Source organism: Ursus americanus, chromosome 33, assembly GCF_024610735.1.
Source record: "Ursus americanus isolate L20-20 chromosome 33, mUrsAme1.1.p, whole genome shotgun sequence".
NCBI classification, from domain to species: domain Eukaryota; kingdom Metazoa; phylum Chordata; class Mammalia; order Carnivora; family Ursidae; genus Ursus; species Ursus americanus.
Genome location: NC_142159.1, coordinates 2293525 through 2314345, shown reverse-complemented (window position 1 = coordinate 2314345; position 20821 = coordinate 2293525). Strand labels below are relative to the sequence as shown.

The window sequence follows — 20821 nt, the reverse complement described above, 5'->3', positions numbered from 1 at the left end:
GCTTTAGCTGTAACATTTTAATTCTGGGAGGCATTTGTACGCGTCTTAGAAGGCAGACTCAAAGCCCCCGTAGCAGCAACCACCATGGTGCACCCTTCACATGTTTGCCTCTTCTTTCTTTTTTGTTCCATTCTCCTCAATTCCTTGCTCTTGCTTCCTACGATGGCCTTCCAAATGCCTGCCCTGCTCCAAAGTCCCTTTATCAATCTCTGCTTGAGATTGACAGGCAACCAGTAAAGTCGACTCCACGAACTCATCTTGCTCAGAACGAAAGGTTAATTTACTGGAGGATTATTTCAGTGTTTCACACTGAAACCAGGCCTCAGGGAAAACTGAAATCAGGGATCCAATACCACGAAGTCCCTCTCTGTTCCTTGTTCGTTCCCTAATGGTATTACTTTTAGAGAGAAAGATTGAATCTACCCTCAGCACCAGAGAGAAAAATCCCAAAGAAGGATTGTAATTGATGACCCTTGGGTTGGTGTCCATGACTGGTACAATGGGAAACAGAACACTCTCATTGGTTCCCTGTGGGTCAGTGTTCTAGCCCCATTTCAAACTATTACGGCTGGGCGGTAGTGTCAGGGACGCCAGGCATGGCCAGTGGAAGCCACCATTATATTGCAGGGCATTCCCAGAAATGGGGGAATGACTAAGAGATGGGGGAATGACTAAGAGATGGGGAAAGCTCCACTAGTTTTCTAAAACCATTGCCATCCACTCTCACTTCTCTTACTGGTGTGGGAAACAATGGCAGACGAAAATAAAGATAAAATTAAATGTCCACATAACCTGGAGCCCATTGACAACTACTTGAGATAGGCAGATTGTAACATTCCTCCAGGATCCTGCAAGTCTTCTTTAGCATAGGAAAGTCCTTTTGGAACTTCCCTTATCTTTACTTCCCCACCCCCAAGGTATATAATCACTGCCCCTCCCAATCCCGGGGCAGCAGGGAGCTTCAGGGAGCAGCTCTTTCTGCCCATGAGTCCTGTCCCTGTACTTCAATAAAACCACCAGTTTACACCCTAAACGTCTCAAGAATTCTTTCTTGACCATCAGCTCTGGACCCCACCAACACACAACAACATTCCAACCCCCCCCAAAAAAACCCAAAATAAAAAACTTCATCATTACTTCCTCTTTCCTGATTCTTCCTCAGCTTCCCTCATATGCTGTCCTACCTCTGCCCAATGCATAAGTGCTGCTGTTCCTGAAAGTTCCTTCCTTATTCTTTTTCTCTTCCCATTCTTAATCATTTCCAGAGTCATCTAATTCCATGGTAGACGGCATGGTCTTCTCCCCAGCGTTTAATCCTCTCCAAACATTTAATCTAATCTAGTCAGGGCAGTTCCATCCCCCTTGGCAACAATTTGTTTGGGATGTACAGGACTTAATCAGCTTAGACTGGTGAGATTTCAGGAGAAGCTTGCTTAGGACTTCTAGGAAAGAGAAATCTGCCTGTTGGATGGGAAAGGGGAGCATGCTGCCTCAGTTGCCCCCAGCAGTCATCCTGTGATATGAGGGGAGCCAGCTTCGGTATGTAGTCAACGGTGGGCACAGCAGAGCAGTGAGACGAAGCATCTCAGGTTGGTGTCCATGACTGGTACAACGGGAACCTAATGACGTTGAACCAGGGAATCTACTCGCTCTGCCCTCCCGTTCGATTTCCAGCATTGTGAGATGATACATTTCCATATTGCATAAGCCAGTTTGAATCAGGTGTCTGCTACTTGGAGATGAAGGCATCCTACTTAATTCACACTTACTACTATGAATTCTCTCAAACTCTCTTTCCTGGGCTCCAGACCTACCCACACTTCCCAACTTTGCTCCTCCTCTTCCTGGGTTTCCTACAATTCTTTCACGTAAGAAAGAAGAATCAGGTGCCTACGATTATGCCAAGCTCTGTTGTAGATACTGTAGCTAGAGCAGTTGATGAAACAAGATTGCTGTCCTCGAGGACCAGTGAAGGAGGCAGACAATAAACAAAACTGTTTTCTGAATAAATGAAATAACGAATAATGCAGAGTAGGAACTCAGTGTTGAGTGAAAAAGTTATCATTGCCTATAGAGTATCAGACCAGAGACTGGTATTCACGCAGCAGACAGACCTGGGAACTGAGTGTCAAACCCTGCTCTTGCAGCCCCCCTTGAATCTAGAAGGGTAAATAATCACCCAGGGCCTGCCTTCTGGAGCTGAGTCCAGAAAGAATGCGAACATGGACTGAGTGCTAATTTTGTCAGGCCTCGTATAAAGTGCCTTTGGGTAACTATCTCATTCAGTCCTCACCGATTCTAGGAGTTCGCGAAAGGACAAACAGCTCTGGACAACAGGCCTGAGACCCAGCAGTCTGGCCAGTGACAAGAGCTCCCTCCAGCCAGTCCTGACCCTTGGGTTTAGGCCATGTTCGTGTGACTTTGTGCAAGTCACGGTCTCCCTCGTCCTTCCACGCTCTAGCCAGTGTCTGCAGCGTCTGACCCCTGGGGTTTCCCCGGCGCCCCAAGCTTCAGAGGCTGCCTGGGGTGTGAGAGGGGGTCCGAGCGATGGAGGGCGAATGCAAAGAAGGGAGGTCACTGAGATCAGAACGGAGGCTGTTAGTGAAGTCAGTAAAGAGGGATCAGTGGGTAAGGAAATCCTTGGAGAGAGAGACGGACACTGACAGTCGCATTCTTCCCCACCCTGCCCTCTGCTCCCATGCCCTCTGCCGCCGCTGCCCGGACCTTCTCCTGGGCTCCGGAACGAGGACACTCCTTTTCCCCCACTGGGTGCCTCTACGCCACTGGCCCGGGCCGAAAGGCGACAAATGCTCCGCGAGCCACGCAGCTTGACTAGGCCCCTGCTCCTTTGGCCCGGGAACTCGCAGTTCTGCTACTCTTCGCCTCTCCTCTCGTCCACTCCCCCCTCGGCTCCTGACCACTTGGTCGGCGCCATCTGCATTCTCTGTGTGCCGGGCCCGCCCGCACTGCGGGGGAGAGGCGGGGAGCCGCCCACGCCGCGCTCGGCGTCGCCGTCTCCCTGGGACGCGCGCGGGCTGCGCGGCGCGCGGGAGCCGGGCGGGCGGCCATGGCGCGGCGCGCGGGGCGGTAGCCGGGCGGGCCGCGGGGAGCGCAGGGGCCGCCATGGCCCGGCGGCGGCGCCGCGCCTGCATCGCGCTGTTCCTGGTGCTGCTCTTCGCCTTCGGCACCCTCATGGGCCTGCGCACGCTCAAGGCTCCGGACGGACTCCCGGCGCTGGGCCCGGGCCTGGAGCTGGCGCCCTTTGAGCGACGCCCGGAGGGAGCCCCCGCGCCCGCCGCCCGGGCCCCGGCTGCCCCCGCCGCGCCGCCCCCGCCGCCGCCGCCGCCCCGCACCGCTGGCCCAGGCAGTCCCCCGGGCCCGGCCCCCGCGGAGGCCGAGCCCGTCCCCGGGCAGAGTCTGCGCGTCTACTCGGACCTGCACGCCTTCTACTACTCGTGGTACGGGAGCCCGCGGCGCGAGGGCCACTACATTCATTGGGACCACGTCATGGTGCCGCACTGGGACCCCAAGATCTCGGCCAGCTACCCCCGCGGCCGCCATAGTCCTCCCGACGACCTGGGTTCCAGCTTCTACCCAGAGCTGGGGCCCTACAGCTCCCGGGACCCCGACGTGCTGCGGGAGCACATGACCCAGCTCAAGGAAGCCGCCATCGGTGAGTTCCCCCCACCCCCGGGCTGCCCTGTTCCGCAGCTTCACCATTCTTTCTACACCCCAACTCCCGCTGGTCCTGTCACCGGGCCTCTGGTCCCACTCACCCTTCCGCTTGGCTTCTTACTCCCGTCCTTCTATTTTCATTCAGCTCTTACCACGCAGCGCGGCCCCCCACCTCCTAGTATTAAGACTCCCCCGTCTCTGCCATCTGACCCCTCACAGCAGGGCCCTTTCATAGGGCGGAGCTGCCGGGAGGGCCAGTGGAAGAAGGCATTTGCTCCGAGCCGTCCCAAGGAGGGATAGCGAGGAGAGGGAGAAAGTCTTCATGTCTCTTGGGCTTCTAGGCTTGGGTAAGCGAGGACTGGCCATCCTGGCCCTGCAGGTGTGGGGTTCAGAGAAGCGACGCCTGGAATGGCCAATGGTTTCACACCAGATACAGGATAGGGCAGCAACCCTTCCAGTTTTTGCTAGCTGCAGAAAGGAAAGTTTGCCCATGTTGCATGATGGACCTTGCTGTTTACAGTAGGGGGGCAGGAGCTTTTCTTCAAGTACTCTGCTTGGAAAGAGGTCCCTGGGAGCCTCTTTTGTAGGCAGAAGCTCTGGTGGAGAGGCTCACTTCTTTCAGATCGTGTCACTGAATTTCCTGGATTTTAGAACACATTTCAATTTATCTAGAGATGGTTAGTGAAGGGGTGGGGGGAATTGAATGACAGAGACAGTGGTGGGAGATATTACCAGATAAATAACACAGAGGCTATCCCTTAGGATTTTAGTCTAAAGAAGCAGCCGAGACAAATGTTATTTCCCTCAGGAAGCATAAGATAACCTCTGCGTGGGGCTCTTCTCCCTGTGGGAACTTAGAGGTACCCCTCTTCTCCAGAGAGAGGACCGTGGCTTCCAGATGGGTGTGGCATTATCCACTCATTTCCTTTTGTTCTACTTCTTGCGGATGCAAGCGGAAGCTCGAGTCCTACTGGCTTTTCTCAGGCTCCTTCCCCGCCTGGTGCGCAAAGGTTCCCGCTGCCGCTGAGCTTCAGCACCGTGGGCGTGGACAGCTCCGGGACGCTAGGCTCTGGGATCTGATCTGCAGGAAGTGAACCTGGCAGGAGCCTCGCTTAAGGTTTCATTCGGAAACCATTTTGCAGTTGGAGACGATTTGGGAGGAAACGCATCTGTGTTGCGGGGGTACTGTGTGTTTCTGAAGTAGCTTCTGTATGTCTCAGGCGTCCTGGTCCTGTCCTGGTACCCACCTGGCATGGCTGATGATAACGGGGAACCCTCAGACGACCTGGTACCTGCCATTCTCGACACGGCCCATCAGTACAACATCCAGGTGAGTGTCCAAGAAGAGGTCAGACGCTTTTTGGCCCATTCTGGAGATTTCCCCTTCTCTGCCCCCAGGGGTTCGTTTTTGGCTTTCGCCCAGGTATGGCAAATACACATCAAGTGTGGTGTGTGTGTGTGTGGGGGGGGGTGTTCTAATAAATAGCGCCTATCACTCTTATTTTCTTGAATTGTGGGGGGGGGTTGGGAAAACTAAAGATAGGAGAAATGGAAGACTGAATAAGTATCCCTGTGACAGAGGTTAAGTTGGAGACCCTGACTCTGGATAGAGGGCAGGCAGTGCCAAACGGGCCCAGAAACTGAATGTCTCAGATTCCTGGCGGGAGGCAGTGCTGAGCCTCAAGTAGTAGATACAGGTAGGCGGGCACACTTTCAAGAGGAATGATGGAGAGGAGCTACCATGTCCAGTTATTTCCCCCAAATGAACCAAATAAGTCATTCCCCTCTCCTGTGGTGAAGGAAGAGAAACAGCAGAGAGGAGCCCCACCCCTGTTCCTGAGCCCATCACCGACACGTTTAACAGATCGGAGCACCCTGCCTGACAGCTTCAGCAAACTTCTTCCCATGGTTTCAGACAGCTGGTGCCAATCACATGGAGCCGGCACATAAGCTTAAACCTATTAGCCATCCAGTGACATCCTGTCAGAATGATTCCCAGATGCCCTGCTGTGGGAGGCAGTCAGGCTTCATGCCCCTCCTCTTTTGGCCCTAAGGCCAGTGGCTGCTTTTATCTTTGTTATGCCCACTGTTGCCAGGCATCCTCCAAGCCCTGGTGGAGCATGAGCCTTATACTCCCCTGACCAGTACCTCCTCTGTTTGTGGCAGGTGGCCTTCCATATCCAACCCTACAAGGGCCGGGATGACATCACTCTGCATGACAACATCAAGTACATCATTGACACGTAAGGCTGCTGTGGGGCCTGATTTCGATGGGGATCAAAACGGGGGCGGGGACAGATTTAGAGGGGAAGGTCAAGAGACCCCAGGGCAGCATGCCGGTGCCTCAGCAGCTACTTCACAGAAACACAGTACTGGGCTTGGAGTCAGCAACCTGGGTCTGAAGTCCAGTTCCGCAGCCTCCGATCTGTGATCTGATGCCAGCCTCTTAACCTTCAATCTTGTGAGATTAACATGAGTTAATATACATGAAAGTGGCTTGTATAGTGTTCGCAGGTTTCATCCATTCATTCAAAAAATATTTGGAGTGCCTTCAGGTGTCCAGGCACTGTCCCAAGCCCCGGTTGTACAGTCATGGGAAGGACTAGCGAAGTTTAAATTCTAGTGTGTGGATGCAGTGAAGCAGACAGTAATTACACATGAAAAATCAAATAGTGACCCATACTATGAGAAAGTAATAATAAAGAATAGAGCAGGGTATTGTGTTAGAGCACATCTGAGAATGGGTGCTAGACTTGAGAACGGGTGGTCAAGTGGGCCTAAGGAGAGGATGTGTGAGCTAACACCTGAAGGACAAGTCAGCTCTGCAAAGATCTGGGGCAGGCAGAAAATTCCAGGCAGAGGGCTGTCAGATCCAAAGGCCCATGACGGGACGAACTTGACAGCAGAATAAAAGGCCAGTGTAGCGGGTGTGTAGAGATGGGGTAATAGCAGGGATGGCGGTGCGCAGGGCCAGATCAAGTAGCAGGAGCCTTGCAGGTCTCAGTCAGGAGCAGTCAGATCTGGTTTGTGCCTCAGAGTGGATTATAGGGAACGAGAAGTGGGAGCCTGGAGACCAGTTAGCTGGCTGCTGCTGCGGTCCCAAAGGAAGAGAAGGATGCCGTGGTGTGGGACAAGGAAGTGAAGCTTGAATGAAGGGAGGCTGAGGCTGGGGAGAGGAGGGTGGGAACTAGGTTCTTGCTTAGAGGCATGAGGAGTACAACCGTAGGGACTGGCTGGATCCCAAATCACCCTTGGACATCAGGAAAGATCAGATCCATGGCTTGTCCTACGGCTGTGCTGGCTGCTCCCCTCCTAGGCCACCAGCTCAGGTTCTTCTCCCTTCCATTCCTCAGGTATGGCTCCCATGGTGCATTTTACCGCTATAAGAACAGCATGGGTAAAAGCCTCCCACTCTTTTATATCTACGACTCATACCTGACATCCCCGGAGGCCTGGGCCCACCTCCTGACACCCAACGGGCCCCACTCAATACGCAACACCCCCTATGATGGGGTCTTCATCGCACTGCTGGTGGAAGAGGGCCACACCCACGACATCCTGGCTGCCGGGTTTGATGGCATGTACACATACTTCGCCTCCAATGGTTTCTCCTTCGGCTCCTCCCATCAGAACTGGAAAGCCGTGAAGAGCTTTTGTGATGCCAACAACCTCATGTTCATCCCCAGCGTGGGGCCTGGCTACATAGACACCAGCATCCGGCCCTGGAACAACCACAATACTCGGAACAGGGTCAATGGCAAGTACTATGAGACAGCCCTGCAGGCAGCCCTGACCGTGAGGCCCGAGATCGTCTCCATCACATCTTTCAACGAGTGGCACGAGGGCACCCAGATCGAGAAGGCCATCCCCAAGAAGACGCCAACACGTCTGTATTTGGACTACCTGCCTCACCGGCCCAGCCTGTACCTGGAGCTGACTCGCCGCTGGGCAGAGCACTTCATCAAAGAGAAGGAGCAATGGCTGATGTGAGGAGCCTGGCCACGAGGTGCCAATGTCCTGGCCTCCCTGGAAGGTGTCACCGTGTAGGGTTCAGCTGAGGTTAGAGGCACTCGCCAGTCTCCCAGTCGGCAGCGGGGCGCCTCTGGCTGGGCCATCAGGCTGGGCCCGTGTGGAACAGAGCTTGTTCCTCGGGCATGTGGTGCTGGGGTGCTCTGCAGGGACAGGAAGTGAGGCAGGGTTCCAGAGAGGGGAACAAAGAGGCTGGCAGGTGACTGGACTCAGCTCAGGGCCGCTCCACATCTTGTCGTAAAATAATCCCTTCGAGCTTAGAACTCAGCAGGTTGGTGTTGCGTAGCAGTGCCCAGGGCACTGCTCTTAGGAGGGGTCAGGGCTCCGGGCAAGCACGCGCCCTGCTCCCTCTGCAGCGTCCTTCCCACAGCATCTGTCTTCTCCAAGTGAGGGAACCACCTCTGAGACCTCCCAAAAGAGAAATTCTAGGTTTAAGCCCTTCCCAGTAGATTCCTGAACACAGCGATCAGGAAATAACCCTGGGCGTTCGTACATTCACTCAGCCATACTAACGGACCACCTGACTGTGTGCTAGGCACCGGGGAGAGACTTCACACGGAAAGGTTCCTTTCTTCCAGAAGCTTCCAGGATCCAGCTTTCCTTATTTGGCGTGGCCTTGTAGGTAGTGCCTGAGCACAGATTTTCCTTTTTCGCAGTTCTGTCCAGTGCTGGCAGTTCCGTTCTTTTTTCCTCTAAGAAAATACCTCTGTGCCCCAGAGGCCACATTTCCCCAGATGACCAGTTAGCTCCAGGGAGAGGACCAGGACATCCTCCCTCCCTATAGCTGCCTAAACCGAATGAAGCCCACTCAGTAGAGCCATTTTCAGTGCTACTGTGATTTGTATTAATTAAATATGACATGGTCTTCTCAAGTAAGCATTCCTTTTGCTCTCTTCAAGCCTTCCTGAACTCTGAGCCCTCCTTCAAATGCTGTGACAAACTGACATGTGAGATGGGCTGGCCAGTGTCTGCACAAGGAAGAGTGAGGATGCTTTAAGAAACGAGGAGTGCAAACGAGATTTTTAGAGGGGATATTTAACCATGCTTATTTACAAATAAACGAATATACTTGTTGGGGCCCTCAAAGCAGGCCCTGGAACACCTTCTTGGCAAGATTTAGGAGCTACTTGGAAATACGTGCATTACTTTATGGGCTCAAGCCTGAATCCCAGTTGTGGGACTAGGGTGCAAGGCAGGAGGGGAGGAGATGGGGGCCTATGGATTACCATGGGAGCTCCAGTTAGGTAATGGGCACTGAATGCCTCCGATGGACAGGGCCGATGAGGACAGGAGCACAGCGCTGGATGGCGACCTGCAGTACGTTACAGAAGGGAGAAACCCTGAGGCTTCATTTCACACATACACGGTTTGAAAAGTACTAAAAGTGTGGCAAGCTTGGGGCCAGGAGCAGTAATTCTCATTCGTTGCAGCTTGATCAGTTCTTTCAAAGGCTCATCTGTAGCAAGAGCCATAAAGATGTTCATACACTTTGACCCTGTAATCCTACCCCTAAGGAAATAATTCAAAAAAAGAAATATAAACTATTTACAAAACATTTTCTATTAAAGAAAAACAAGGTTCAAATAGCCAAGAATAATTCTGTTTCACAGCTGGTATACATATAAATAAAGATAAAGGCTCTGAGTACACACTGGATTCAAATAAAGGTACTAGAGGCATAACTCATTATAATTTATTTTATGAATAAATAAAAAAAAAAGCCACTGGCTGAAAAGAATAGTGGAGATTTGTTTTCCAGTATTCTTTGATTTGGACTTCTCCGCCCCTTGCCAACTGAGCTCACTGCCCACCATGAGTCCAAAATGCTGACTCTCTTCACCAGGCCTTACCGCAAACCACACCACCGGCCTCTCCAGTTCAGAGTAAACAGTGTTGGGCCTGTGGCTCAACAATCTTTATCCTACTCTGGTTCCAGCTTCAGGTGCCTAAGTACATGCCTCTGGTCACTGGAGACCTGAGTAGCACCAGCTGGTGCTGTGGCTGCTTTGGACCTTAAATGCCCTACCCCCCAGAAAGGCGGCTCCGACTGGATTCCAAATCTGTTCCTCAAATTATTTTTCAAAAAAGATTTTTTAAAAAGAAACTTATTAGAACAAGGCCATCCTAGGAATGTTCTCAAAGTCTCTAAGTCAGCTTTTGGCTGATATATGAAATTACAGATAATAACTATGACCTCCCCCACCACGTGTGAGACGAAACCAGCAGCTTCCGGGGCTTGGTCTACAGGGTTCAGAGAGACACACTCCCTTAATGAGTCAGACTAGGGACGCTGCAGTCCCAGTGGCCTCTGTCAATGAGGCCTGGCCAGTCCCCAGTGGACAGACACACAGTGTCCAGCACCAGTCCTCGGGCCCTCCCTTTTCCCGAGATGCACAAGCAGGTCAGTGTGAGGGGAGCAGCCCGTACTTCTGGTGGAGGATGGCTGTAGTACTCTCCAGGGCACTGAGGAAGAAATGGAGGGCAGTTAAAGTTCGACTTCTCAAAGCTCTGAGCCCACCAGAGTCTGGTGATCAGCGACCTCTAAACCCTCTGATCTTAACTATGCTCTCTTCACCAAACCCGTGATGAATCCTTTGAGTCCTCAAAAAGCCAGCACACACTAGCAAACTTAGCCCTCCTCCATCCACCACTTCTCCAAACCTGCCCACCTTGCTCAGGACAAGATAGGAGTGCCAATCTTTATTTTGTTAAGGTTTTTTGGTTTTGGGGGGTTTTTTTTGTTTTGTTTTTTGCACCTTTCAGCCTTCCTAAAATTCTATCCCCATGCCACAGCAAAGAGACTCACCAGCCTGGACGAATGATGCCAAACTTTCCAGGTACAGACAAGTCAACCACAGTTGAACCCAGGCGATACTCGGGGCTCTGGCCGTCCCCAATTGGTCCCCCATCAATGACCAGGGACAACTGAGGCCAGAGGTCCTGGAACTCCTGAGAAGAGGGAGAGGAAGAGCATGGATACTACCCCTGGCATCTGCAATGATGTCACACTGCACGCAGCATTCATAAGAAGACGAAGACCACACACTTCTAAAACAGGAGGCATCTTCCTCTAAGCAGAGGAAGGAACCTCATACAGTTAAGGTCAGTTAGGACCTAGGACATGGCATCCTATGAGGTTTGGAACCACCCCAGGTTAGCACCTCAAATAACACCCATCTAGAGCTTAAAGAAAATCTAGCTATCCAAGAGGAGATTCCACACGGCGCTTCTGTTGGGGACATACAGGTACAAGGACAGGAGTCCTAGGTGGGTGTCCAAAGATGTAGGCTCTACCCTGAACTTTCGCCCCAATTTGTGTCACCACATGCAAGTTACTTCATCCAGGGCATTTCCTGGATCTCAGGAGAACTCTGGATAAGGGCAGGGAGAGGAAGACAGGGTGGGGCCTGCATACGCACACCACCAGCAGTCAATCCTTGGGCTGCAGGAAGGATACCCCCTCCGAAATCCGTGGCCTGAATTGTTAAGCGGTTAGAGCATTGCCCACTCTCCCCACCACCACCACTCATGAAAACCCTGCTATGGTGGCTAGGCCTCGGCGTTTGGGATGGAGAAGCATAACCACCAGTCACTGTGTTGGATGGGTCAATTGTTTGCTGACAAGAATACCCCTACCCCCATCCCCACTGCCTCAGGCATAAGCCACCAGGTAAAGCCCGCAGTTCCAGAATAAGAAAGCATGCTGGGCTCTCAGTTTCTAAGGCCCCTGAAGCCACTCTCTAGGTCTGGGCATGGAAAACCCCATCACTGTGCTATGTTTTACATTTAAGTTCAGGAAGAAGAAAAATGTGTGGCAAGTGACATTTCTTTGTGTCCTCATTCGTTTCAAGCTATGCAGTCAAGACAGAATTATGATGATCCTTTCTTTGACCTGGCTAGTGACCAGGGAAAAGAACAGGGTCAGGAGTCCCTGGGCCAAGTGATTTAACTTTTCAGAGCCTTCACTTTCTTTACAGCACTGTTGTAAAGACTTACTGCCTAACTAGATTTTCAGACAGCTACCACCACAAAAAGGGGGAAAGAGTTACATTTACCATGATGTTTCTTATTATTAAAAAGACAACAGGAAAAAACAATTCTCCGCCTCACCTCTCAAGCTTTTTAATTAAACCTTTCCAAGATTCTTTAATTTGGATCCCCGCTACCCTACCCCTGCCAACTGGACAGACTTCCCACCATCAGACTAAATGGGTGAGCCTCCTGCAAGGCATTCCAGTGAACCATCAACCCCACCGGTTCAGAGGAAACTGTGTCTGGCCTGGTGATGTTTCTGGGGGGAGGACTGGGTAACTTACCTCGACATTCAGAGAACTGGCCTGGGAGCTAAGGTTGGCACTGGTGAGAGCGAGTGGTCCCCCAAACACCTGGACCAAATCCTGTATGAAGGCATGGTCAGGAATCCGGATGCCTACAAGCTAGGAGGCAAGGGGAAAGAGGATAGTCAGAAAGGTTGGAAGGGGTGGAGAATGGCTCTGGCCTGGATCCTAGTGAAAGCCAGATGGCAGGAGTCTGGGGACACAAGAGAAAATCTGACTCACAGGAGTAAAGGGGTTCAGGTCCTTATTGAGCTCCTCTGAGCGTTCCAACACCAGGGTCACTGGTCCTGGTAATAAGTCTTTCAGGAGTCCCTCAGGTACTCTCACATGGCAGTACCTGGAAAACAGGGAGGGCACAAATCCATCCAAGAATGAAGGGTCGCTGCTGGTCTTATTCCAAACGGTAGGCAGATCTAGAAAAGGGAACGCTGGGGACTACAATGGGATCTATCTTCTCTCTTCACCTCCCTGAGTTTGAGAAGGTAGGGCACCAGAGGACCACCCTCGGCTTGGAGCCCACATACCTCTGTCTCCGAGACTACAACTGCTGCACCATTATCACGCTACGTGTTTCCTTTTCTTCCAGGTATCCCCTACTAAATTCAGCTATCACGTTTGTTTCCTTTGTTGTTGTTGTTGTTGTTGTTTTAAACCGTAGGAATCCCGACCCCCTCCCCTCATTATCGCAAAAGCGCCAATAGGGACCCTGTCTGTCTGCCTCATTCATCGCTGCGCCCTAGCATCTCTTTCAGGGACTGAAAGACGTTAAGTGCTCGATACACATTTCCAGTTCCGGATTCCTGGGTGAGCCTGGACAAGCCCCTCCCGCTCTCTGCGCCTCAGTCTCCCAAGCCTGTCACCGGAAGCCCCTCCCGCGGTGCCGCCCCCAGCGGGGCCGGGTCGGGGCGGCCTCACCTGTAGATGTCGGCCACGCGGCCCAGGCAGACGGCCAGCGGCTTGGCCTCGCTGCGGCCCTTGAGGCGGTACACAGCGCCCAGTGCCTCCGAGCAGCTCGCCGAACAGGCCAGGCCATATAACGTGTCGGTGGGGACTGCCACCACGGCGCCGGCGCGCAGCTCGGCCACGGCGGCCCGCAGCGCCTCGGTCCAGCCGGCGCGCTCCGGGCTCGCGGCCCGCACGGCCCCGCTCCCCGGGAGCCGCAACAGCCGGGCCCCGGGCGCCGCCGGAGCGGGGCTCGGCGGGCGGAGGAGGCGGCCCCTCCGGGCGGAGCCGGCCGGCCCCTCGCTCAACCCCACGCTGGCAGCCACCGCGGCCCTCAGCCCCCTGCACGGACGCGCCGGAGACATCCGCCCGGGCCCGCTTCCGGGAGGAAGTGACGCGCTCAGGCAGCTTCCGGCCGAGGAGGCTCGGCCCCACCTCCGCGCCGGGCAGCTTAAAGGGACAGCGACCCCCAGGAGGATTGAAGGAGACCGGTGGGGACGGGGCGGGGCGCAGCTTTGCGGAGCCCTAGCGCAGCGCTGGGGAGGGGGGCGGCCGAAAGGGGGGCGGTGGTCGGGCCGCGCAGGCGGAGATGGAATGGGGCCCGGGCTCAGACTGGTCACGGGGGTGAGAGGGGGCCCGTCGGGGCGGGGGGAAGGGGCTTGGACCCCGCGCGAGCGCCGGCCCTGACCGTGTGTCTGTCGCTCTCTCCCGGGCAGGGAGGCTGCCGGCGTGGACCGTGGGAAGGCGGGGCTGGGGCTCGGCGGGAGGCCACCCCCGCAGCCGCCCCGGGATGAGCGCGCCCAGCAGCTGCTGGACGCGGTGGAGCAGCGGCAGCGGCAGCTGTTGGACACCATCGCCGCCTGCGAGGAGATGCTGCGGCAGCTGGGCCGCCGGCGCCCGGAGCCGGCTGGTGGCGGGGTCAGTGCCCACCCCGGGCTGGGCCTGGGAGGTGGGGACTGCCCTGTGGCTGGACTTGCTAAGCCCTAGCTTCCCCTGGAGGGTGGAAGAGTGTCCCCCACCGCTTTATCCCCCAACCTCCTTTCATCTGGGCGAGAGGCTTTGGAAAAGTTAAGTGCTATCTGAATGCCAAGTGGCCATATCCTTGCGGGGCCTAATCCAAGGCCTTTCCTCCCAGCCTCACTTTTCCTTTCTGTTCCAACCAGAACGTCTCAGCCAAATCCGGAGCACCTCCCCAGCCAGCTGTCTCCGCCAGAGGTGGCATTCCAAAGGATGCTGGTGATGGAGCTGCGGAGCCCTGACCATCCCTGATGGGCGCCCTGACTTCTATCCCTCCCGGGGCTGGTGGCTGGACTCTGAACAACTCCCTTCAATAAAGGGGCCAGTCTTCACTGGCAGTGGCTGGTACTTGGCTCTCAGCCTGGGGTGGCAGCTCTGCTAGCAGCTGGGTTCACTCCCACTTCATCCTGGCTGAAGGCAGTGCTGAGCTTTGAAATGTAGCCAACAAATACCCAGTCTGATTACCCGGATTTGGGCAGACCAGCAGTGCTCTCCAGAGTGGTCTGGCCTGCTTTGGGGGATCCAGGTGGTGTTACATGTCCATTTCATGCTTTGGGGGCTCCTAGTCCCACAAAACACTTTTAGCAGAGCCTTGATTAAAAGGAAACCTGCAGACTCTCCTGGTGACCGACCTTTCCTTTCTGTCCCCTAAGACTCAGCTGGGGTGGGGTGGGGTGGTAAGTAGTGGAAAATCGTCAACCATGGGTAGGTTTGGGAAGAAATGCCACAGATACTACCAGATTTAAATAAGCATTTAATTAGGATTTCATTAGTATTTAATATTGCTTTTTCAATTCCAAAAAGTTAAATTTTCACTTCTTAGCAGATATTTTAAAGTACAATATTAAGTTTATACAAAATGAGCAATTAAGCAAACACCATTATTTCACATTCTTCAAAAATACAAATTCATATTTACTCTTTTTTGGGTTTGGAGGTTTCTTCCTTTGGAAGTACTGAACCTGTAACGTTTTCATATCGCTCAGTGGAAGTCCGTTGTTCCCATGTTTCACACTTAAATAAATTTGATAGGCTTTCACATAATCCAAATAAAACCATTTGAGATTTTAAAAATTGTCACCAAGACCTCCGGCCAATGACTACTAGTGCGTGTCAGAAAAGAAGGCTCTCTGTGGGTCTTGCCTTTCCTGACCAGATGTGAGCTAGAAATTCAGCAAAAACCTGTTTCCAGCCACCTTCCCCAAAAGGGACTAGGAGGAGTTGACAGGGAAAGGTAACAGCCACCTTGAACTCTGACCCCCCACCCCCACATTCTCCAAAACACAACAAAGGTTGTAGACTGTTGAATCAAAGGCGCTCTGGGGAGGCCTAAGGATGTGGGAGAAGGGCAAGAGAGGCCTCTGACTTGGCACCACTACGAGGATAACAAGGATATTGCAAAAAACACCCCTGGGTTTTGGTGAAAAAAGGTTTTATGAAAAATTTTCCCATAAGAAAAAGAGTAGAAACTGCATTGAGCTGAGAAAGTGACACTACATTATCACCCAATTTTTGGCCCAGCAGGCACACCACCAAAAGGGCAGTGTGTGGTTTTAAACTTTGCTTCCAGTAAAAAAAGCTTGTACTATGTACACATTGACATACGATCCAGTTTAATTTGCATTTTTCAGTGCAGACTGAGAAGCCCTCTGGAACAGGAATAACAGTGAGAAATGCTCAAACAGTGATCATCGGCTTCCCCAAAGGGCATGAGAAGAAACAAGGGACCCTCTCCCTGCCCCCCAAAAATATGCAAGAGGAAACAAGCTAAACTGACTACCAACCAGAAATATGCAAAATTCCCTTTTGTCGCTTCCCCCCACCCCACCCCCAATATTAGGGAATAGACAATTTCCCATCCATGTCACAGCAGGACCATTTGCATATTGATCTGTGGAAATCCTTCTGCTTTGGCTGAAGTGTTTTTTCAAAACTTCTCTATTCTATGGTAGGCCTGAGAATTGAAGATAAAATGGGGGAGGGGTCCTCCCCACCCCACCCCCCAAGACAAAAAGGGAATATGGGGGAAGGAAGAAAGTCGATAAAGGCAGATTATTAACAGCTTTGTTTACTGGATTTAATGAAGGCTGGAGACCTTTTTTCTTAAAGAGCCAACATGGGCGGTGAGGGGAGCAGTAGGGAAATGGCTCATGTTGCCCGCTCCCCCACTACCACCAGCACCTCCCAAACATATTTCTGATTGGTGGTGGAGGAAAATGTAAACTCTAGCAATACTGTTGCAGTTCCACAAATCAATGGTTTCAGTGACTCTGGAGAAGTCTTTAAGATTAAGGACAATGAACGTGATTACACATAGAAAAGTCTAGAAGGTGCCAGGTTTCTACCTAGGAACAACCTGTTCCTTCCTTTCAGGCATCACTTTGTAATGGCGAAGGCGGGGCAAGATGGCAAGGGACCAAGAAGTGATGAGAAAGGGCCTCAACAGTCAGCAGAAGAAAACAGGACCCGCAGCAGTTCTTCAGAGAGCCTGAGGGGGCGCCCTCGGGCACACAGGGAAGGCTTGCATAGATTGAGCAGTTGCTGAGAATGCATAATAGTGTTTCCCTATAGACAGCCTCACAGCACAGGGCTGATTGAGCAGAAAAACGCGGCCAGGCCAGGGCCACATGGGACAACGACCGTCAAGCTACACATATTGCACCAAGGTAAGTGCTTTTCTTTTCACACCTCAATTTAACTTTTTATTCTGAGCAAAAAATAAAACTTTGTGGAAAGTATATATATGTATATATATACACAAAAGAAATTGCAGCAATTGGGTTAAAGATAAAATAACCTAAAGTGCTTTTTTATTTTATTATTTCTTTAATATACCAATATGAGGTTCTGCAAACTCATCCCTCTGGACACATTCAGCATTATACAAAGTCTCTCAGGAAAATCCACCCACCCTCCATGATCCCCATCAGTCCACTGCCTTGACCCTGAAGGTAAAACTCCAATCTACTGACTTTCCCAGAGCTGGTGGAGAGAAGTCCCTGGCTTCTACCCAGACAGGTCTTCACACCTTAAGGCCCCTCCTGGGCATTGTACCATGATCTCCTTCTACGGGGAAAGGGGTAGAATTTAATAAATGACACCAACTCCTGTCACCAAACTAGTGAGGCCCCATGAGGCTGGCCAGACCCCCAGGAGAGGCAGGGCCATTCCCCCTCCATGTCCCACCCACCTGCTGGGGAAGGGCCCACATCCCTAAGGCAGTTTGGGGGTACCTGCCGGTTTCCTAGCCCTTCCTAAGTCCAAGAACTCCAGTCCCTGGTGCTGACGACACCCTGTAAAGGGGCGGTGGAGCTGGAGATGCTGGTGGGAGCTGGAAGTCTACATCTACCAGGTGGAAATGGTTAGGGTTACCATGGTTAGAAAAAGGCTTGGTTTCACCTGCCCGAAGTCTGCAGCCCTTCCCTAACCTCACCACAGGTTCATTCCTGGGTTTGGGAAAGCACACTCTCCACGAAGGCTCTTTTTCTAGCTCCACTTTAGCCAGTGGCCTGCTCTTTCCTGAGGTCCCTGGCACCAGAGGCCAGGCTTTGGAGGAGGTGATGGGAGGGAAAGAGCTCTGGAAGAGGAAGGTAAGACCGCCTGCCCTGTGGAAAAGACCTGCTCTTCACAACCACTCGCTAGCATTTTAAGCACATTCCTGATTTTTCAAAAGCTAATTGGCTCTGATAATCCCCATTATAATTTTGAGTTGCTCTCAAAAGGCAGATACTTAACTAGAAAAATCTGTCAGCCTAAATACTGTTTTAAGATGCTTCTTCATCACCCTCCCCCCTCCCCCAATCTCTGGAGAGCAGAAAAGCCACTGACCTAGCTAGGCCCAATAGGAGCACAGTCCTGGCTAACTAGAAAGAAGAGATCATGAAACCACGGACACTTCCAATGGCCTTCCTTGGGCTCCTGTTTCCCACCTCAGCTCCCAGGGAACCGAATCCCAGGTGCCCCCCTAGGCTTGGTATGTGGGGAGGTCATTCATGCCTTCTGATATGAGCTACCTTTGGGACCCCATCGCGCTGCTCTGCCAGAAGTTGTAGAGAAAACAGCGAGGTTCCTGCCTCAAAGCTTCCTATGGGAGCAAGACCCAGAGACAGCCAAGGACAAGCCACACTCAGCAACTGGTTTTCCAGGAAGACTAAGCCACTGTGGTAATAGAAGATTCCTCCCCCCTTATCAACTTCTGCTGAGGTCAGCGGTCACCAGAACCCACCACCCTTTGGGGGAAGGGAGTGCAGAAGATCAGAATGAAATGGGATTCTCCGCACTAGACTCCTGGGATGAGAAACGACCAGCTACCTGGGGGAAAGTCCTTTTCTCCTCATGGCAGTAACAACATTTACTACCTCTGCCCTCTTGTCCAACTCCGTCCCTGAAATTCTGTCAAAGGCAGGGCCTCTGGGCCCCCAGATAAATGATCAGCTCTGGATACTCTCTTGGCTGGCCCTGAGTAATAGCTCAGAGAACAGAAGAGTGACACGTGCAGATCTCTTTACATTAGGGAATGGAAAAAGAAGGCAAAATTATGGCTGCTTTCTGCCTGACCCTGCTGACCCAGAAGAGCAGCCCTGTTTGTGGACCCCCTGTTCCTTGCTCAGGGCAGGGAAGGGGCTCTTGGAGTCAGAGGCCTGGGCCAGGCCTCATTTCTCAGCTCCAGGAGCTTGGTGAGCACTCATGACTACGTTCATATAGCCAGTTGAGAGAAACTTTCCAATTTAGTGTGAATCGTATTTTAGGTTTTATTTTAAAGAGGCAATGACTTGGAGCCAAAGGCAGACAGATGGATATAATTCTATACACAAATCAAAAAAAAAATTTTTTTTTCCCTATAACACAACTCAATGAAACTTTCCAAATGAGATAACTTATTGCAACATTTCAGGCTTTTTGGTGGAAGGGGGATTTTTGTTTTGTTTTGTTTTACCCTGAGTAGAAGATCATCGTTTTGTGGTGTTTTTTTTGTTTGTTTGTTTGTTTTTTTGTTTTTGTTGAGAAATCACATGACTAAGCTGAGCAAGTCACATCCTTCTTTGCACTGTACTAGACTGTATGCAAAATCCAGAGGGGTGAGAGGCGGGGATGGAAGGGGCAACCAAAAGCCTGGCTAGAACCTGGAACCAGGACACCTAGCCTGCCAATTACATGCCGCCTTAAAAAAGAAAACAAAAAACAAAAAAACTCCCCTAAAGCTGCACCTTCTCCCGATAAGCAAAATGCAGCTCTTCTGCTCTGAGGAAGAAAATACCATTAAAGGCAGGCAGACCGCCACCCCGCCACTGGCCATAAGCCACATGTCCACTCTAGGACAAAACAGAGACATTCCCCAAGAAAAATTCACTGCGATCTGCAAGACCTGGCCGCCAATTGAGAGAGGGAAAGAACCTGGAAGGCAAAGACTGTGATAACGTGGCTAGAGCCTGCTCTGCACACGCACGGACAGACAGCAGTCAACAGCTCGCCCAGGGCCCCCACAGACCCAATCACCCACACAGCCTCGGGCCAGGCTTTTAGCTACCCATCATGCTGCAGCTGGCTGCTGGATGACACCTGCCACAGTCGCCCTGAGCTCCACTGACACCAAGAGCAAACAACAAAACCACCTCACCCAGTTCCTGTCCGGCTCACAGCTGTCTGACCTGCCTCGGCCACGTCCCCCTCTGATGGAGCGAGGGTCTGGCCTTCCGGGCCAGCTTCAGCCTCAGACTCAAAAGACGCACAGGGAGGAGCAATACCTGACACTCTGAACTCTGCTGCCCAAACCACAGAGACCCCAGTGCAGGTGACGGGCAGCATCAGACTGATGGAAGCCACGCCCTTTCATTTCGAATGTTTATGCATACGAGTAACCTTAATTTCCAAGTTCACATGACAATAAGCAAAAGTGACATACAGTGCAGCCAAACAGTTCATTTATAACTTAGCTTTTTTTGTTTTTTTTGTGGGTTTTTTTGTTGGTTTTTTTTTTTTTTTTTCCAAAGATCAGTTCCTTAAAATGGATGCTCCTGGGATATGACTAAAGAAAATACGTCTGAAAGGTGAGGATTTCAAACAGTAGATTTCTTCATACTTCGAACTGCTGACCCCCCATGACGGCAGGCACCGCACCATACGCTTCCCGCTCGCCCCCCTTTCCTGGAGGTGAGCGCGTGCGGCCCTTTCACTTGGAGAAGCTGGTCAGGCCCATCTCCTCCTCCCCCTGCAGTAGTGCTTCAATGGGAATCAGATTGGATGGCGTGTCCAGGCTCTGGAGGGACAAAAACTCTGACACATCCATGGCACTTAACGTTTCTGTCTGAGGGTCTGAAGGAGTCTCTGCTTGCCTGCTTTGCTCACAGGAAGAGGGTACAGCGGAGGAGGACGACAGGGGGCCGGGGGGTGAGGAAAAAGTCTGCGGTGGTAGCTTCAGGCTGGGCCCGTCAGGAGGCTGGGGGATCGGCTCTGCAGGGGGTGGGGAAGAACAGCCCTTCCTCCTGCCCGCCGCCCGCTCCTTGGCAGAGTCCCGGCACGCGCACTGACACTGACACGCCTCCTCTTGTTTGATGATGATCACAGGAACACTGAGGCCAATCTGCTGTACCGAGCTCCCTGCGAGAGAGGCAAGAGACACTGCTCCTCAAGTAGCCGCCGGCAGGGGCTGAGGGACAGGGGTACAGACGACTGAGCGCCGAGGGAGGGCCGTGAAGGCAGGGACGGTGGGGAGGGAGGATGCCACGCTCCAGGCTTTGTTCTGCCTGACGCTCCCCATCCCCTCCAAGGCAAAGTCCCTTTTCCTCAGAAAGCCACACACACCAACTACGTGACCCTGGATC

General features: G+C 52.4%; 4 protein-coding genes across 5 annotated transcripts in view; 2 read left to right on the top strand and 2 right to left on the bottom strand.

Annotated features, from left to right (window-relative positions):
* Window positions 1–3061: 3061 nt before the first annotated feature.
* On the top strand, window positions 3062–8576 carry MANEAL (mannosidase endo-alpha like). The gene is made up of 4 exons (XM_045782085.2): window positions 3062–3673; window positions 4896–5005; window positions 5842–5918; window positions 7029–8576. The coding sequence occupies exons 1-4, from the start codon at window positions 3124–3126 to the stop codon at window positions 7663–7665; spliced, it is 1374 nt and encodes a 457-aa protein (XP_045638041.1). The 5' UTR covers window positions 3062–3123; the 3' UTR covers window positions 7666–8576.
* A 1530-nt stretch (window positions 8577–10106) lies between these two features.
* On the bottom strand, window positions 10107–12597 carry YRDC (yrdC N6-threonylcarbamoyltransferase domain containing). Its single transcript, XM_087858709.1, has 5 exons — window positions 12584–12597; window positions 12264–12378; window positions 12021–12140; window positions 10511–10653; window positions 10107–10167 (listed from the first exon to the last, which is right to left on the bottom strand). The coding sequence occupies exons 1-5, from the start codon at window positions 12595–12597 to the stop codon at window positions 10107–10109; spliced, it is 453 nt and encodes a 150-aa protein (XP_087714835.1).
* Window positions 12598–12949: 352 nt separating this feature from the next.
* On the top strand, window positions 12950–14620 carry C33H1orf122 (chromosome 33 C1orf122 homolog). Of its 2 annotated transcripts, none has more exons than XM_045782090.2 (3): window positions 12950–13474; window positions 13700–13901; window positions 14147–14620. In XM_045782090.2, exons 1-3 carry the CDS (start codon window positions 12963–12965, stop codon window positions 14240–14242), a joined length of 810 nt encoding a protein of 269 aa, XP_045638046.2. In that variant the 5' UTR covers window positions 12950–12962; the 3' UTR covers window positions 14243–14620. The 2 variants fall into 2 exon arrangements, with proteins under 2 accessions (XP_045638046.2, XP_045638044.1); XM_045782088.2 differs by lacking the exon at window positions 12950–13474 and adding an exon at window positions 13481–13607.
* A 121-nt stretch (window positions 14621–14741) lies between these two features.
* The window catches only part of MTF1 (metal regulatory transcription factor 1), a 41215-nt gene continuing 35135 nt past the window's right edge, over window positions 14742–20821 (bottom strand). The window contains exon 11 of the mRNA XM_045782084.2: window positions 14742–20597. Coding sequence (XP_045638040.1) covers window positions 20170–20597 — 428 coding nt within the window. The 3' untranslated portion in view covers window positions 14742–20169. The remainder of the gene's footprint in view (window positions 20598–20821) is intronic.

Bases quoted from the DNA above. Each gene is read 5' to 3' on its own strand.
- C33H1orf122 (XM_045782090.2), top strand. From the start codon at position 12,963: ATGTCGGCCACGCGGCCCAGGCAGACGGCCAGCGGCTTGGCCTCGCTG. The intron at 13,475-13,699 runs GTGGGGACGGGG...TCTCCCGGGCAG, and splicing joins AGGAGGATTGAAGGAGACCG to GGAGGCTGCCGGCGTGGACC. The intron at 13,902-14,146 runs GTCAGTGCCCAC...TGTTCCAACCAG, and splicing joins CGGAGCCGGCTGGTGGCGGG to AACGTCTCAGCCAAATCCGG.
- YRDC (XM_087858709.1), bottom strand. The intron at 12,141-12,263 runs GTGAGTCAGATT...CTTGCCTCCTAG, and splicing joins ACCTGAACCCCTTTACTCCT to CTTGTAGGCATCCGGATTCC. The intron at 10,168-10,510 runs GTGAGTCTCTTT...TTTCTTCCTCAG, and splicing joins GGCATCATTCGTCCAGGCTG to TGCCCTGGAGAGTACTACAG.
- MANEAL (XM_045782085.2), top strand. From the start codon at position 3,124: ATGGCCCGGCGGCGGCGCCGCGCCTGCATCGCGCTGTTCCTGGTGCTG. The intron at 5,006-5,841 runs GTGAGTGTCCAA...TGTTTGTGGCAG, and splicing joins CCCATCAGTACAACATCCAG to GTGGCCTTCCATATCCAACC. The intron at 5,919-7,028 runs GTAAGGCTGCTG...TCCATTCCTCAG, and splicing joins ATCAAGTACATCATTGACAC to GTATGGCTCCCATGGTGCAT.